General features: G+C 43.4%; 4 protein-coding genes across 6 annotated transcripts; 1 reads left to right on the forward strand and 3 right to left on the reverse strand.

Moving 5' to 3' along the window:
• Position 1: 1 nt before the first annotated feature.
• On the reverse strand, positions 2–2,213 carry LOC111067684 (nucleosomal histone kinase 1). Its single transcript, XM_022356938.2, has 2 exons — positions 1,754–2,213; positions 2–1,683 (listed from the first exon to the last, which is right to left on the reverse strand). Exons 1-2 carry the CDS (start codon positions 1,976–1,978, stop codon positions 76–78), a joined length of 1,833 nt encoding a protein of 610 aa, XP_022212630.2. The 5' UTR covers positions 1,979–2,213; the 3' UTR covers positions 2–75.
• Positions 2,214–4,607: 2,394 nt separating this feature from the next.
• Positions 4,608–6,041, forward strand: LOC111067692 (histone H2A.v). Its single transcript, XM_022356948.2, has 4 exons — positions 4,608–4,759; positions 5,122–5,199; positions 5,423–5,536; positions 5,722–6,041. The coding sequence occupies exons 1-4, from the start codon at positions 4,757–4,759 to the stop codon at positions 5,950–5,952; spliced, it is 426 nt and encodes a 141-aa protein (XP_022212640.1). The 5' UTR covers positions 4,608–4,756; the 3' UTR covers positions 5,953–6,041.
• Positions 6,042–6,439: 398 nt separating this feature from the next.
• On the reverse strand, positions 6,440–9,535 carry LOC111067691 (SPARC). The gene is made up of 3 exons (XM_022356947.2): positions 9,430–9,535; positions 7,390–7,557; positions 6,440–7,322 (listed from the first exon to the last, which is right to left on the reverse strand). Exons 2-3 carry the CDS (start codon positions 7,543–7,545, stop codon positions 6,570–6,572), a joined length of 909 nt encoding a protein of 302 aa, XP_022212639.1. The 5' UTR covers positions 7,546–7,557; positions 9,430–9,535; the 3' UTR covers positions 6,440–6,569.
• A 185-nt stretch (positions 9,536–9,720) lies between these two features.
• LOC111067689 (ribonucleoprotein RB97D) lies at positions 9,721–14,247 on the reverse strand. 3 transcript variants are annotated; one of them, XM_022356943.2, is made up of 6 exons: positions 14,074–14,246; positions 13,640–13,872; positions 13,325–13,569; positions 12,576–13,268; positions 12,366–12,515; positions 9,721–12,192 (listed from the first exon to the last, which is right to left on the reverse strand). In XM_022356943.2, exons 1-5 carry the CDS (start codon positions 14,161–14,163, stop codon positions 12,373–12,375), a joined length of 1,404 nt encoding a protein of 467 aa, XP_022212635.2. In that variant the 5' UTR covers positions 14,164–14,246; the 3' UTR covers positions 9,721–12,192; positions 12,366–12,372. The 3 variants fall into 3 exon arrangements, with proteins under 3 accessions (XP_022212635.2, XP_022212636.2, XP_022212634.2); XM_022356944.2 differs by having other exon boundaries at positions 9,721–12,515; positions 13,640–13,869; positions 14,074–14,247; XM_022356942.2 differs by having other exon boundaries at positions 9,721–12,515.
• Between the last annotated feature and the right edge of the window lie 639 nt (positions 14,248–14,886).

Raw genomic sequence — 14,886 nt, forward strand, 5'->3', positions numbered from 1 at the left:
ATGCATCTGCGCACTTTTATTCAAGCTTTAGTTTCTACGTAAATATTCAAAAAACAATGAGGGGGCGACGACTCTCTAGCGCCTGTACTTTCGCACAGTTACTGCTGGCGTCCTGGGACTGCGACTGTTGCTGCTGCTGCTGGAGGCGGCTAGCGGGGAATCGGAGGCACCCTCTCCATTCACCTTGCGCAGATTCACTCTGGTCACGGGCGTGTCCTCCTTGGAGGTGGCCAGACTCCGGGATGAAGGTGTTCTCACATCTCCCTCGCCAACGGGCTGCTCCTTGGCCTTCTTCTTACGCTTCACATTCACAATGACATTGGCGTCCATGCTGACGTCCAGCTCAAAGTTGAATTCGTATGTCTTGTTGGAGCGCGGCTTGGGCGTCAGGTCATCGTTGACGACAGTCTTGCCGTTCTTGCCGCGCAGAGAGATCGCTGGACTGAAATTTATCTTGGCACTGGCTGCGCTTGGCGTCCGGGCTTTAGGACTTGCAGCAGATCTGGGAGAGGCTCGAGCCCTGGGACTTGCTGCTGCTCTGGGAGTGGCTCGAGCTCTGGGGCTTGCTGCTGCTCTGGGAGTGGCTCGTGCCTTGGGCGTATCATTCGGCTCCGTCTTCACTCGCTTCTGTGAGGTCTCTGCTGGCGAGGTAGCTGCATTTCGTTTCCTGGGCGAGATGGTCGGCGTGACTTTGGCGTTCCTGCGAGGCGCTGCCGCAGCCTTTACCTGTGGCCTCTTGCGTGGAGATTCCTCCTCTTCCTCGCTGGCGGAAATGATGTCAGGGGAGGCCACCTTCTTGGCCCTCTTGGCTGTTGTTGCTCCAGCCTTGCTGGTGCCTGGTGGACTGTGGTTGTTGTTGCTGCTGCTCTGTGGCTTGAGCTTAAAGTCCAAGTCGCCGGTGTTTGGGATCTTCATTAGCTTGAGCGCCGCCGTGAACCAGTTGCGGCACTTGTCATAGTCTGGCTCCTCGTTGTGCTTGAGCTTGGCAACATACTTCATGTAGTCCCCCACGGGAACGGGCACTCCCTTGGGGAATAGAGCCTTTAGTGCCCCACCGACATCCTCCATGAAGGCCTCTTTGGCCTTCTGTACTTTCAGTGGCACCGCCAACAGTTTCTGTTTGACCCAGGGCAGTTCCACGCCCAGCCATTCGATGATGTTGTAGCCAAGAATCTCGAGGTCCGCTCGCCTGGTGGGCACACCCAAATGGGCGTCTCGCGATGTGTACTCGATGGTGCCGTTGTGCATTTTCTTGGGATCCGGCTTAAAGTCACCGGTGATGAAGTGCGAGGCCAGGCCAAAGTCCACCAAGTAGGCCTGGGCCGCACCAGCCTTGCCCATTCCTAGCAGGATATTTGCCGCCTTGAGATCTGCATGAACATAGCCAGTGCTGTGCATGAACTGGTAGACATCCAGCATCTGGAGGGCCAGGCGATAGACAGTTCCCTCCGGCAGTCGCTTGTCGTTCTCCTTCAAGAACTTGGATATATCGTTGCCGTAGCGCGGCATCACAATGAAACGATGCTTCTGGCCGTTGACATCCGCCGACCCGCTGGCCAGGATGTACGGCATGCCCAGGGTCTTGAGGCCGCGCTGCTGCTTGAACTGCTTAATGTCGTCCTGCTTGGCATTGCGCAAGTAGAAATGCATCTCCACGAACAGCGGCCCATTGCCATGAGGCTCCTGCAACCAAAAAGGGTAGGGTTCGAGAACAAAGGCTCCATGGCGGCTCATTGCTGGCTACTGTACTCACGCATTTCACAACCGCGTCGTAGTTCTTCTCCCCCACGCGGGCGGCCGCATATATCTCGCCAAAGCCACCAATTCCAATCGACGGACCAATGCGCCACTGCCCCTTGGCCAGGTCCTGCAGAACGGTGCCCTCCACCAGCTTCTCCGGCATGGCATACAGTTTTCCCTTGGGCTTTCTGGCCGGCGCTGAGCCGGCAGCTGCTTTGGGTTTCACGGCGCGCGGCATTTTATGTGCGCTGCGTTTGTTGTTAGCGTAGCGTGTAGGAATCTAATTAAATGCAAAGTTTTTGCTCAAAATGCCGCCACAAACGGCAGTGTTATCGGCATTTGTTATCCACGTCTAGTATTATATTTTAAATACTACGAAACGTTGGTATTCTGTGCGATAAATCCGTGGTCACACTTCGCCAGCGACTGCGGTTCCAGGTATATGTACTTTTTGGTTTAGTTTGACGTAAAATATTGAGTTCAAATTGTATACAAATTTATCGTATATAAAATAATTTTACAATCTATAATTTCATATTTATGGTACATTATGGAACATAGGGTGTTCAGACTTCCATACGCAGGTTTTTTAGGTCTAAAACATGTCATTCTAGGTATATGGCATTAATAATGTTAATAAGCAGCTTGAAAAACTGAATTTTAACAGAAATACAGGATGTAGGGTATTTAAACTGTCATACTCATAGTAGAAGTTGTTTCTTCCATAATCAGTTACGTTTGGCCGTTTTTGGTTATAAGTTTTCTAAAAAGTCCATTAAAAAGAAGACCTGAACCTCAATCTTGTGGAGAATTGATTCACCAATCGGATAAAATTATATGGTCAGTGATGAGAGTTCGAGCTAGCTAGTAATATTAGATCGAATATCAAAATTGAGGAATATGATTTTCCTCGGTATATTTACGGTATATCTTTAAAATGAAAAGGTATATTATCGGTATAATTCTGAGGTATTTTAGAGCTCATTCTTGAAACTTAATGAAACCCTATTTTATGAACAACTCAACAAATTCAGTCCTTAAAGGTAAACAATCTTGAAGAAAATGGATTCATCAATCGGATAGAATTATGGTGTCAGTGGTAAGATTTCTAACAAGCTTGTAATGTCAAATCGAATATCAGAATTTAGGAATATTATTTTCCTCAGTATATTTACGGTATGCTTTTAAAAGTGAAAAGGTATTTTTCGGTAGCTTTCTGAGGGTCAGACGGTATATTTGGTCGATACTCCCGCGGTCACACAATCGATACTATCATGATAGTATCGGGCTAAAAAAATTATTAATTATAAATTTTTTTTTTTTTGTTATTTACTGGTTACTGGTTCTCGGTTTCTGAGGTCACTCGACAAAACAAATCAAGTTTCTTTTCCAAATATTAAGACACATTTCAAATTGACCGCCAAACTCAATTTAGCGCACCAAAAATACTGACATTTTTCGCTCTCAATTCGTGGAGAGTTTGCAAAACTCGCTCTCAATTCGTGGAGAGTTTTCAAAATTTGATCTCAATTCGTGGAGAGTGCTTTCTTTTCAGTGGAGTATAGAGAGTTTTTGTGGAGACTTTCCCCTCATTTTCGTGGTGTGGCAGCATGTTGCTGGAATTTTTCCCATACAAAATCAAATGTATCTTACGGGAATAAAGATTCATTGTTGCGTCATTCCATACGCGTTCCCGTATGATACATTTGATTTGTATGGGAAAAATTTCAGCAACATGGGGAAATGAATTAGCAGCATTGTTGTGCAACTTTGGCACGGAATGAGCAACAATCTGCATACCTTGGGAAAATAGATATTATGGACTTGAGGTATTGTTTGTAATTTCAGGCTCCAATTAATACAGAAACTACTCAGTCTATGTTCTAAAGATTTTAACAAAGTTTTTCAGCTCACGACTACCAATAATAGGTATCAGAACCGGGACAAATGTATTTATAAAACACAAAACATATACATTAAGAGGTAAAAAACATGTCAATCTAGGATAAAATCATAAATAATGTTTCAATGGAGCTTGGAACAAAACATTTAACACCAATTAAAAGAAATAAGGTATACAAAAGTACATACGCATAGAAGAAACATGGTTGACCAGCAACATGTGACGTCACATTTAGTCAACATTTACGTTTTATGCTTTGGCCGCTTTTGTTTGAACCTTAATATGTGAACAATCCAATGAAAAAGAGTTCTAAAACTAACCAATCCTGAACAAAATTTATGTATCTATCGGATAAAATTATTTGTTTACGGCTGAGAGGGCCAACTATCTAGTAATATTAAACTGAATATCAAAATTGACGAATTTCATACCACAAAATATCACGGTATGGCAGCCCGCAGCAACTACGAATTGCACGAGTCTGGCAACGCCACAAAACGACGGCAAATTCGTTTTATGTTGCTTTCGTTTGAACCTTAATATGTAAATAAACCAATAAAAAAGACTGCTGAAAACTTGCCAATCTTGTAGAAAATTTATGTATCTATCGGATAAAATTTTTTGTGTAGGGCTGAGAGTCCCAGCTAGCTGGTAATATTAAACGGAATATCAATATCGAGGAATATCAACGTCGAATGTTTTGAAAAAACAATCGATACTATCGTGATAGTATCGGGCTGAAATAATTATTAAAAAACCATTGTAACCTTTTAGGAACTTGTACATTGTAAAAATTAGATGCCACCTGTCGATTTTTTTACAAATTTGTCTTCGTATTTTATAGCAGCCAATCCAAACATATCAAAAGCGCAACGACTGTAGCTCGATACTATCATGATAGTCTCAAAACCATCGATAGTAGCGGCTAGCAGCAAAACATCGATACTATCGATAGTGCCCTCGATGGTTTGACACCTCTAGCGTCTAGTAAAAAAGGCAACAGCATTTACGCTTCGATTCGGTTTTAATAATCATTCCAAGACGCGCAAGTAACCAAAGTGCCTTTGAGCAATTCACATTATCCCACGAGAGCGAAAAATCGATTGAAATAAAATGGTAATTTATTGCAAAAATTGTCGTGTTGCTTCTCCAGCGGCGGCGGTGGCGGCGGTTGACATTCTGTACTTTATTGCGCGTGCCCCGTCGAACGGCCGGGGAAACCAGCGAATCAAATATTGATGCCCACGTAGCGCGAAAATTGAAAATCTTCCCGTGCTCTCCCCGCAAATTGTTTAGTTTCGCGAAATACGCAGAATTGTTGTGTTTGGTGGCGGCGACCATTTCATCGTGTTTAACCTCACACTTTGGCCAGCCAGCGACCGCCTCCATCTTGTTCGCTACGCGTATTCTTGCTGCTGGCGGCTTTTGTTCTGTGTGTTTTACTAATTGTGTGTGTGTTTTGTTCTCGCATTCGACAGGCTGGAGGTAAAGCAGGCAAGGATTCGGGAAAAGCAAAGGCGAAGGCAGTTTCCCGCTCAGCGCGCGCTGGTCTTCAGGTGAGTAATTTCCCATTATATATATATTTGTTGTTGTCTGCTGTACATTTTGGCGCCTTTTTGTGTTTTCACCTCGCTGAGCATAATCCACCACACACGTACAGGGTGCGCTTTGCCGACTGTGTGTGTGTATGGGTGTGTTTATTTTGAGGGTAGCAAAACATAAACAAGCAAGTAATTAATTTATGGTTTTTTTTTCTTTTTTTGCATATCATGTATTTAGTTCCCCGTTGGCCGTATCCATCGTCATCTGAAGAGTCGTACTACATCCCATGGACGCGTTGGCGCCACCGCAGCCGTTTATTCTGCTGCCATATTGGAATATTTGACTGCTGAGGTAAGTGCATTTCTTGATTTTTCCCGCCTCTCTTTTACTGAGAGCATCTATAGCGGTACTATCTCGCTGCATCGGTGTTTTACATGCAATGTAAACGCTTAACAGATGGCTGCGCTGTTGCAGGTTTTGCATGCATGTTAACAGCCGACTAATTCGAGATTTTCTGTTTCTCTATTGGATTTCAGGTTCTGGAATTGGCAGGAAACGCATCGAAAGATCTGAAAGTGAAACGTATCACACCGCGCCACTTACAGCTCGCCATTCGCGGAGACGAGGAGCTGGACAGCCTGATCAAGGCAACCATCGCTGGCGGCGGTGTCATTCCCCATATTCACAAGTCGCTGATCGGCAAGAAAGAGGACACCGTCCAGGATCCACAGCGAAAGGGCAATGTGATCCTGTCGCAGGCCTACTAACTGCCACACCCCCTTTTGACACCCACTTTTAAAAATATGAAGAATTAAGATTAGAGTCCGAAGAAACAGCGTGTAGAGAGAGACAGAGAGAAAGAGAGAGATCCAAACTTACCGACAAAAACGAAAATGAAATGTGTAATTTTAATAATTTCTGTGCGATGGCAACGCATATTTAGCCACAAAATAATGCAAAATTATATGTAATTATAGACATCCGTCTCCCCAGCCCAGCCCAGCACAACACAACACACACCCCTCAAGCACCCAAACCCCACACACACATCCATAAAATACATACGCGCACGCATTATATTTTATAATCTTAACAAACAAAAACAAAATTAAAATGTGAAAGGATAAAATAAATGCAATGAGCGAAGGAGGATAATAAAACAGATGAAACAGAAATTAAAGGATAGATAAGGATAAGCGCCGAGTAATTACACGAATAAATTTAATAAAAACTATAATAAAAACTCAAATCCTGTTATTTCCCCAAACAACAATTTATTAGAGACATTTTACAAATATTATTGAATGTTGCAATAAACTTTGTGCACGAAATGTGTTGAAAAATTAGGATTGTTAAACGGATATAAGCAGCGGGCGTCGTTGCGCTAGCCCATGAGATGCGGCTGTGCCTTCTGGACATCGTCGCACCGCTCCATGAGGTCATCGGCATCCAGCTCCAGGCAGGCGCCCCACTCGATCAGTGTGATGCGATGATCGCTGTTCGAGTCACAGCTCTCCAGGAACGGGGCAATGCAATGCTCGAGGCTGACCAGCGGCGCACGGATGGGGAAAAGCTCGTGACGGGACACGGAACGATCGGTGTCGCCATCCAGATCGCACCACTTCCAAACGGCAGCATTGGACCAGCGACGGGAGTGGTTTGTCTCCGCCTCCAGCTCCATTTGCATGTAGTGTTCGGTGAGCTCGTCGCGCTCGGCCAGATCGCGCATCACGTTGAACAGCCAGTCGCGCATGCGGCGCGGGAAGTCCTTCAGATCCTCGCCGTCGCAGGTGCGTGGCTCGTGGCAGGTGCCGTAGTAGTCGATGTGCATGTGAGCGTTGTCCGGATTGCGGCAGCCTTCGTGCTGGATGTCACACCAGCAGCGCTGCTGATAGACGGAACAATCCGAGGGCCAGGTCTCGTTCGTGTTGGTGCAGACAAGACGACGCGTGTCCACCTCCTCGGGACAGTCTGGAATGCACACGCACTCGGGCTTCTCGTTGGTCAACTGGCAGATGCGACCGGCACCGCAAGGCATGGTCTCGCACAGATCCACCTCCACGACGGGATTGAGGAGATTATGCTGCACGGTGGCCAATTGGCTGGCAATCTCATTCTCACGCTCCACATCCTTGATCTGTGAACGAGTCGCATAATGTTTGAGTTTCAATTGTGGCGAAGTCTGTTTGCAGTCATTATCCCACCTTGGCCTTCTCCTCTAGCAGGCGCAGGAACTCCTCTTCGTTCTCATCCATGTCGGACAAGTCCAGATCTGAGAGATCCAGATCCTCCTCTTCGGCGGCTTGGACCTGCGACAAGGCCAGCAGCGCCAATCCCAGCAATAGCCAGATGGAACGCATCTTCTAGCGGATCTTAAGAGTGAAGAAAAGTTTCATTTTAAAAAGCGTTTGTCTTCTGCCCTGCCTGCCAAAACGTAACTGTACCGCTCAAGGAACGTAACGATCTTTGGTTGTAACCGTCACCAACCCCTACCCTTAAGGGGTGGTTTACATGCCTGAACTCATGTCGGAAGCAGCGCTGATGCATCGGCATTAGCGGCTCCTTTTTTCCCATCAAAGACAATTGAAGACGCCACAGGGTTCAAGAGTTCAAACGCGTACATTTTCGTACAGTTGCAGAAGCAGATGGAGATGGCGAGAACTCTGTCCATCTATCAGGGAAGTGAATTTATGGATCTGTGCAAAAACACAAATGCAAACAATGCACACACATTGTGTTCATGGGAGAGACAGGGAGTGGAGTGGAGTGAGTGTGCCTTTTTTTAGATTGGGGTGGACCGGCTATTGAATAATGGAAATTGGAAAAGTTTTCTATGAAACTAAACCAAAAAGAACCAAGAGAAATCCAACTGAACATTTCGAAATGTCTGAATTTGAGGAGTTACGGAAAGATGACCATTAAAAAAGATGATAATTATTCTTAGTGTATATGAATATAGATATAGATTCACATAGATTGAAGATAGTTCAAGTAAAGCTATAGAAATCGATCTACATTTGTAATAGGAATAAATGTACCTACACATGATCTGTTAAAATCGAAAAAAATCTGCTTCTAAATGTTGAATATATCTGCTAAACTTCCGCTAAACAATTCTCAATAAACTGCAACCTCAAGAAAATTGTCCATAATTCCATATGGACCGCGGAAAGCATGTCGAACACATGGCAAAAAGCTTTTAAACAAAAAAAAATTTCGTTTATGAAGTCATCTTTAAATGGAATACATATGTATGTATTTTTGAGGCATATATAAACGATGTTTCTATGTACTATACATAGGTAGAACTGCCACTGCCCCTGATTAAAGCTGACCTTAATGTTAGAAATGAAACCATATTTCCATAGATCCATTATAATCAGCTCAAGATGTCGCCCCAATTCAAACGTCCCACGAACACTATATGGATTGCCCAACAACAAATTTATGATTATCGCAAGGCCCGACTTGGCCCCAGTCAGCACACTACTGCTGCTGCTGCTGCTTATCAGGATCGGCTGCTTCCGTTTTCGGGGCGACTGAGATTTGCTTAATCGTCGCTTTTTGTGCTCAATCTTCAGAGAAATAATGCGCCACAAAAAACAAGAGAATACAGACAGACAGCTACACTACGAGTAGCATTGCAGTAGTTTCCAGGAATATACCCAAGAGTTGGATGCTGAAATGCATTCCATAGATGTATACATATGCATTCATATACAGATGTGTCGGCTGCACTTATGGATACATTTGTTGTGTTTGCAGTTTAATTATAACGAGAAAACTAGCAACAATGACGTGATGCGGCGAGTATATAGCCACACAGATATTTATGTTGGGAGGCTGATGAAACGAAGTGGAATGACTCCTCCTGCTACCCCTCTTCAAGCAAAACAATTTAGATTAATTTGCGGAACTGCATAAACTGCTAACGATGATGCTGATGACACTTCTAAGGGGCACTCTTGACCTTGCAACACATAGAACAATACCGACTTGACATGCGAATGAAAGTAGCTCGAAATTGATTGGCAAATTTCCACAAAAAATTTAGCTCAATTAATCATCAATAGATTCGCTGACCAATTTGCCAATATTGCAAAACATTGAACTTGAAGCGGAAACTTGAGAAAAAACCAAAGCAGGGCTGCGATTGCAGTAATCCAAAACGATCCAATGAACTTTGAACACTTCTTACGTTGACACTCGTAATATTCAATCCGTTCTTTAAAATATGTACTCACTGTATTGTTCAAGTGTAATTCCTTTTTTCGAATATGTCTAAGCGCGTTGGGGGATGGCGAATGAATGAATTGGTCTGGAATGATTATGGATGCCGCTGTAAAAAAAAACTGGAGCACATCCAACATTTGGGATTGGGGTCCGTGCCGTCGCCTCAAACATGCTGCCTTGCAACATGTTCGCTTGCAGAGAAAACGCAATAAGTATTCAGTTTTTTATAGTTCTTTGTTTTTATTAGTTATACTGTTTTTTTTTGTATGGACAACATTTCAGTAAATAATCTATAACTTACCTGCATTGTAGATCCAAGAGTTCGTTTGGTTCTTCCCCTCTCCAGCATGGTCTCAGGGTTTTGGAGTTGTTTTTTTTTTGGGAAAAGAAATATTGTGATTTGTTTTAGAAATAATCTGCTTAGAGATTTGTGGTATAAAGATTTGAGTTGCTAGTTGTATAAGCGAGGTACTTAAGCGCACTTATAGAAAAGTATATATCGATATTGTATCCTATGCGAATGTTACGATCTGAAGTACGAGTACACCTGGTGGGTGGTTGCCTCTTCGCTAACTTACCTTAAGGCTACACAACAAGCTTGTCTCAAGCGTTTTAAGGGCTTAGAATTCATGGTAAATATGTTTAAAATTAGTTCGAAAATTGTGTATGGACTTGCGTTTACGTTTGCGTACCTAGAATTGCATTAAAAATTAACTAAACCTTTATGATAGTATTACAGATTAGTGACTACTTAGACTTGCATTCACTTCTTGGACGGGAGAGAGATAGAGAGAGAGCGAGAGAGAGACTTACAGCTGGATAGTAGCTCAAAATAAATGTTTAGATACAGATACATAGTGTTGGTTTTTCAGGTTTTATTTATTTTAAATAAATACGAATTTTCATATATTTTCGGTTAAGTGATTAGTGGTGTTTTGTATTCGTAAATGTAGAGAGTAGAGGAGGACTGGCTCTAACTGAAGCTGGCAAAGTGGACCTGTGGACTGAGCCTCTTTGCATATTTTTTGTCATTTTTGTCACTTATTCTCAATACATAATTAATATTATATATAATATATATAGTATATAATATAATTCATAGATCAAATTCAAAGCCTTTGGCGTGAGCTACAGAACGTAAGCATACATATAATATAGTAATAATATTGTAGAAAGAGAGAATAATGTTTCATACATCTAGTTAAACTGTTGATCTAAACTTAACTTAGAGTTTCGTGTGTCGTGGTTCGTACTCAAACTTAACATACATATATATAATTTCTCATCGTTTGTCAAACAAAAACAAGGGAATCTGCCCAAAAGCTGGACTTCCAAACGTAAAAAGCAACAAAATAATAGTAACAAAAAAAAATCATGCGCGCATTTTCGTAATTCTACTGATTGACTGGATTAATGGTAATGGTAATTAATGATAAATTCGAATTTTTCAACACTATCCGATGATTCTCAACACTATAAGCTCCAGTACTTTTGCATTTTGCAATACATTTCTGGTGATAAATGAGAAAACTGGATTAAATGTCTTATGGGAAACGATTAAAATCGGTTCGAATGAACTTACTCAACACTAATAGCTTCAATTCTGTTACATTACACAAAACTTTTCTTTTATTAAATGGGCAATTGAATGTTTTTATCGTTAAAGTTTTTAAAACCTTTTATATATGAAATCAAATGATTTTGTCAGATTCTAGACATTCTAATGATTGCAAATTTTGATTGAAATTACCTATTTTGATCATTGATTAATCATATATCTACTTAAACGTAGCCTATATGCTATCATAATGTGTTAATCCAGCCAATCAGTGGAATGAACGGGTAGTTCAATGACATTTGGTGTGGAGAAACCTTTTTACAGCATTATAGAATCATGTTTGGGGTGTCTTGTATAGCAGATAGTAGTAGTCGAGTCGTATATGGTGTATATAATCTTTTTGCTCTATAAAAATTGACAATAGTTTTGATATCAACTCGTGTGTACATCGATAGGTTAAGGCCACCCACACACCCGTGCTACGCCCGCCAGCTTAGCGTTTGGTTTGATTACGATTTGATTTTTTTGTTTTGTATTTCGTTTACGTTTATATTATTTCTGGACGTATCTTTTTTTTGCTTTTGTTTGTTTGTTTGCTTTTCTCTTTTAGGTAATACAAAGGCTCTATTATCTAGCTATACGAATTATGGCCAATAAGCTCAGGCTAAAGCTGCGTATTTTGTAACTAATTACTAATTTATTTATTGCTTCCATTGTGTCAATCCTTAGTTAATATTTTTGCAAGCAAAACGCGCGCTGCACGGACGCTTGGTTTTGAAAATGTACAGAGATTGGGAGGATTGTTAAGATAGAGAGCACTGGTAGTCGTCATCCATCCGTAAAGTTTTGAAATAAATTCATTCCGGCATATTCTCCCACCCCGTTCTAAATGGGTAAGCATTCCCACATACATGCATTCAGATGTATGCAAAAATGGTTAAGGGACCGACCTATGGACCTCCCAAACATTGTTATAGAAAATATTTATACATATAGTCTGTGGCTTAGATCGATAGTTAAATTATCAATGGTATAGCTTAGGTGTAGAGTAAAAACCGTAGTTAGTTGTCCTATGATAGATAGAGAGACAATGCGTTAAGTGTCCTGTTTTGTTTTTCTGTGTGTTTCTGTTTTTACGTAACTCTAAGCGAGTGTGTGTTGCTATCTTAACAGTATCTTGATTCTTTTGCTGCACAAAGTGCGCACAAAAAGGCATCTAAATCAAAAAGAATTGTACACATTAGTTCATACGTTAAACATTTTTTAAACATACATATGGGGGGGGTCGGCAAGACGTATCTGGCGGGGGCGTTGTTTCGATTTCTTATGACTTAAACGACAGCTAAATGGCGGGAGGGACGGGATGCGGCCGCAGGGCGCTCTACTTACCGGCGATCTAGCGGCGATACTTGCTATTGGCACTGCCCCCAACGGCCACCGAGCCGTTGGACACGCCCTTTGGCAGCGGTGCATTTCCATTCGGCGGAGGAGCTGGAGCATTGTACGATCCATAGCCAGCAGCTGGCGGCTGTGCATTGTCTGTGGACGAAACGTAAACTCATGAAGCATACACATTACGCACCAAGCGAATCCACTCACGGTAATTGTTGGGGGGAGCTGCCGCATAGGGGTTCATGCGATTCGCATTCATATTGTTGTGCTTGGTAGGGCCCCCGCCGTAGCTCTGCTGATAGCCGCTGCCGAAATTTGGAGGCGGTTGCTGGTGTGGCGGCGGACCTTGCGGCAGCGGTGCTCCAGGTATGGGTGGCGGGGCATTGGGCGGCATGTTCCAGTTACCCGGTGCTGGCGGGGGCGGCCCGTTGCGATGATGATCCATTGGTGGACCCCCTGCACCTGCCGGTGGCTGCACTGGTGGCGGACAGCCCCATTGACTGGGATGCCACTGCTGCGGGCCTGGCGGTGGCGGCGGCGGAGCATTCCAGCCATTCTGTGGATAGCCGTTCCAGCCGTTCATTTGCGGCGGTGGCTGCTGGTAGTAGCCCTGCATCGGCGGCGGCGGGCCCCAGTAGTTGTAGTTGGGTGGCGGGGCATTGATTGGTGGCGGCGGCTGGTGCGGGTACGGAGGCATTGCTTGCTGTGGCGGCACAGGCGGACGGTAGCCGGGCGCCTGCATATTGCCATTGTGCGGCTGTGGCGGCTGCTGTGGCTGTTGCTGGGGCGGCTTGCTGCCATTGGTCGGCGGTCCCTGGGACTGTTTGTCTTTCTTCTCCAAGTTATAAATAGATTTCTTAACATCCACGTGCACGTATTTAATGGAATGTTGCTTTTGAACTAGCAGAGAAATATACATTAGAGGGATATGCAGGAGGAGGACACTTTCTACTCACGTATTGCCTTATCCACAGCATCGTAATCGTCGAATTCTATAAATGCAAATCCGCGACGCTTGCCGGTGGTTTTGTCGGTGAGCAGCTTGACGGAAACGACTCGACCAAACTGCACGAAATACTCCCGCAGGCAGTCCTCATCATGATTGTCCTTTAGGCCGCCGACAAACAACTTTTTCACGGATATGTTGGTCTCACGGGTCTCACGCTCCGGGCGTGGTAGCGCCCGCTTGGCCTCCACCGTTCTGCAAGCAATAAACAATAATCTTTTTTATCCCATTCGGAGAATAATGGTGTATAAATAGCACAACATACTTGCCGTCGATGATATGGGGCCGGTTCTCCTGTGCTTTGTCTACCATCGTGGACTTTGTGTAGGTAATAAAGCCGAAACCACGCGAACGTTTCGTGGCTGCATCGCGCATCACCACCACATCGACCACCTTGCCCCACTGGCCGTAGAACACCTTGAGGCCTTCCTCTGTGGTGTAGGGCGCCAGGCCGCCGATAAATAGCTTACGCAAGTGCTCCAATTCACATATGTCCTGCTGGGCGCATGACGTAGCATACAGCAACGGGTGCGGGGCGGGCGGGAGTAAAACGCATTAAAGATGCGTCACAGTGAGACATTGCCATTCAAACATATACACACAAACACAGGAACACAAGAGCACCCATACCCCATACTTTGGGGCTGGGTGTGTGTGTATGTGCGGCTAGAATGCCGAAATCTCAGCTTTGATACTTACATCATCCTCCCGATCGGGTATTTCGATGGTTTCCGTGGTGGGGGGATCTTCCCCGGATGTCTCCTCCTTGATTCGCATTGGATTTGCCATGGTTATCAGCTATTATAACCAAATTAACAAACACAAAAACTGCAGGTTGAGAACACGAGGAAAGAAGAAGAGCTGTAAACAGTGTGGCAGTGGCATGCCGAAGTTCTTCTTAGCCCACGTAACCCACCAATTTAAAACATCTATTTAAACTGAACAACTTGAGTTAAATAGTACTAGTACTGTTTGTGAATCTTCTTGTAGATCCATGACCACGATATCTTTCATTTCACTTGAACTGCGCCTAATATTCTTCAAGTTTCAAGGATATATTTTTAATATGGCCCAAAATGGGTTAATTTCTCAAAAGACCATTTTCTGAAATGATATTCCTTGATTTTTATGTTCCGCCTAATTATACTAGCTAGCTAGAGTGCTCAGCACTAAAAATATAGTTTTGTCCAATAAATGTATCTATTTATTACTAGAGTGATTGGTTTACGTACTCACTTTTTATTGGATTGTTTGTAAAATAGGATTTAAATAAAAAAGGAAAACAAAAAAAGGAAAATTTAGGCTGCGCTAATGCTGTGTTAATGCTAACATTGTGCTTAAAATTTCACTGTTGCACTTTACATGCCTCTGTTAAACGGGCTTAAAATTTTCCGCAGAGGCTCGTCTTCTTCCTTTTTGCGTAAGATATTTTTGTCTTCTTCTTCCTATTTGCGGAAAATTTATCTTCTTTTTCAGTTCAAAGCGAATCGGTAATGAAACGGGTAGCAAAAT

Source organism: Drosophila obscura, unplaced genomic scaffold (assembly GCF_018151105.1).
Source record: "Drosophila obscura isolate BZ-5 IFL unplaced genomic scaffold, ASM1815110v1 contig_192, whole genome shotgun sequence".
Taxonomy (NCBI): Eukaryota; Metazoa; Arthropoda; class Insecta; order Diptera; family Drosophilidae; genus Drosophila; species Drosophila obscura.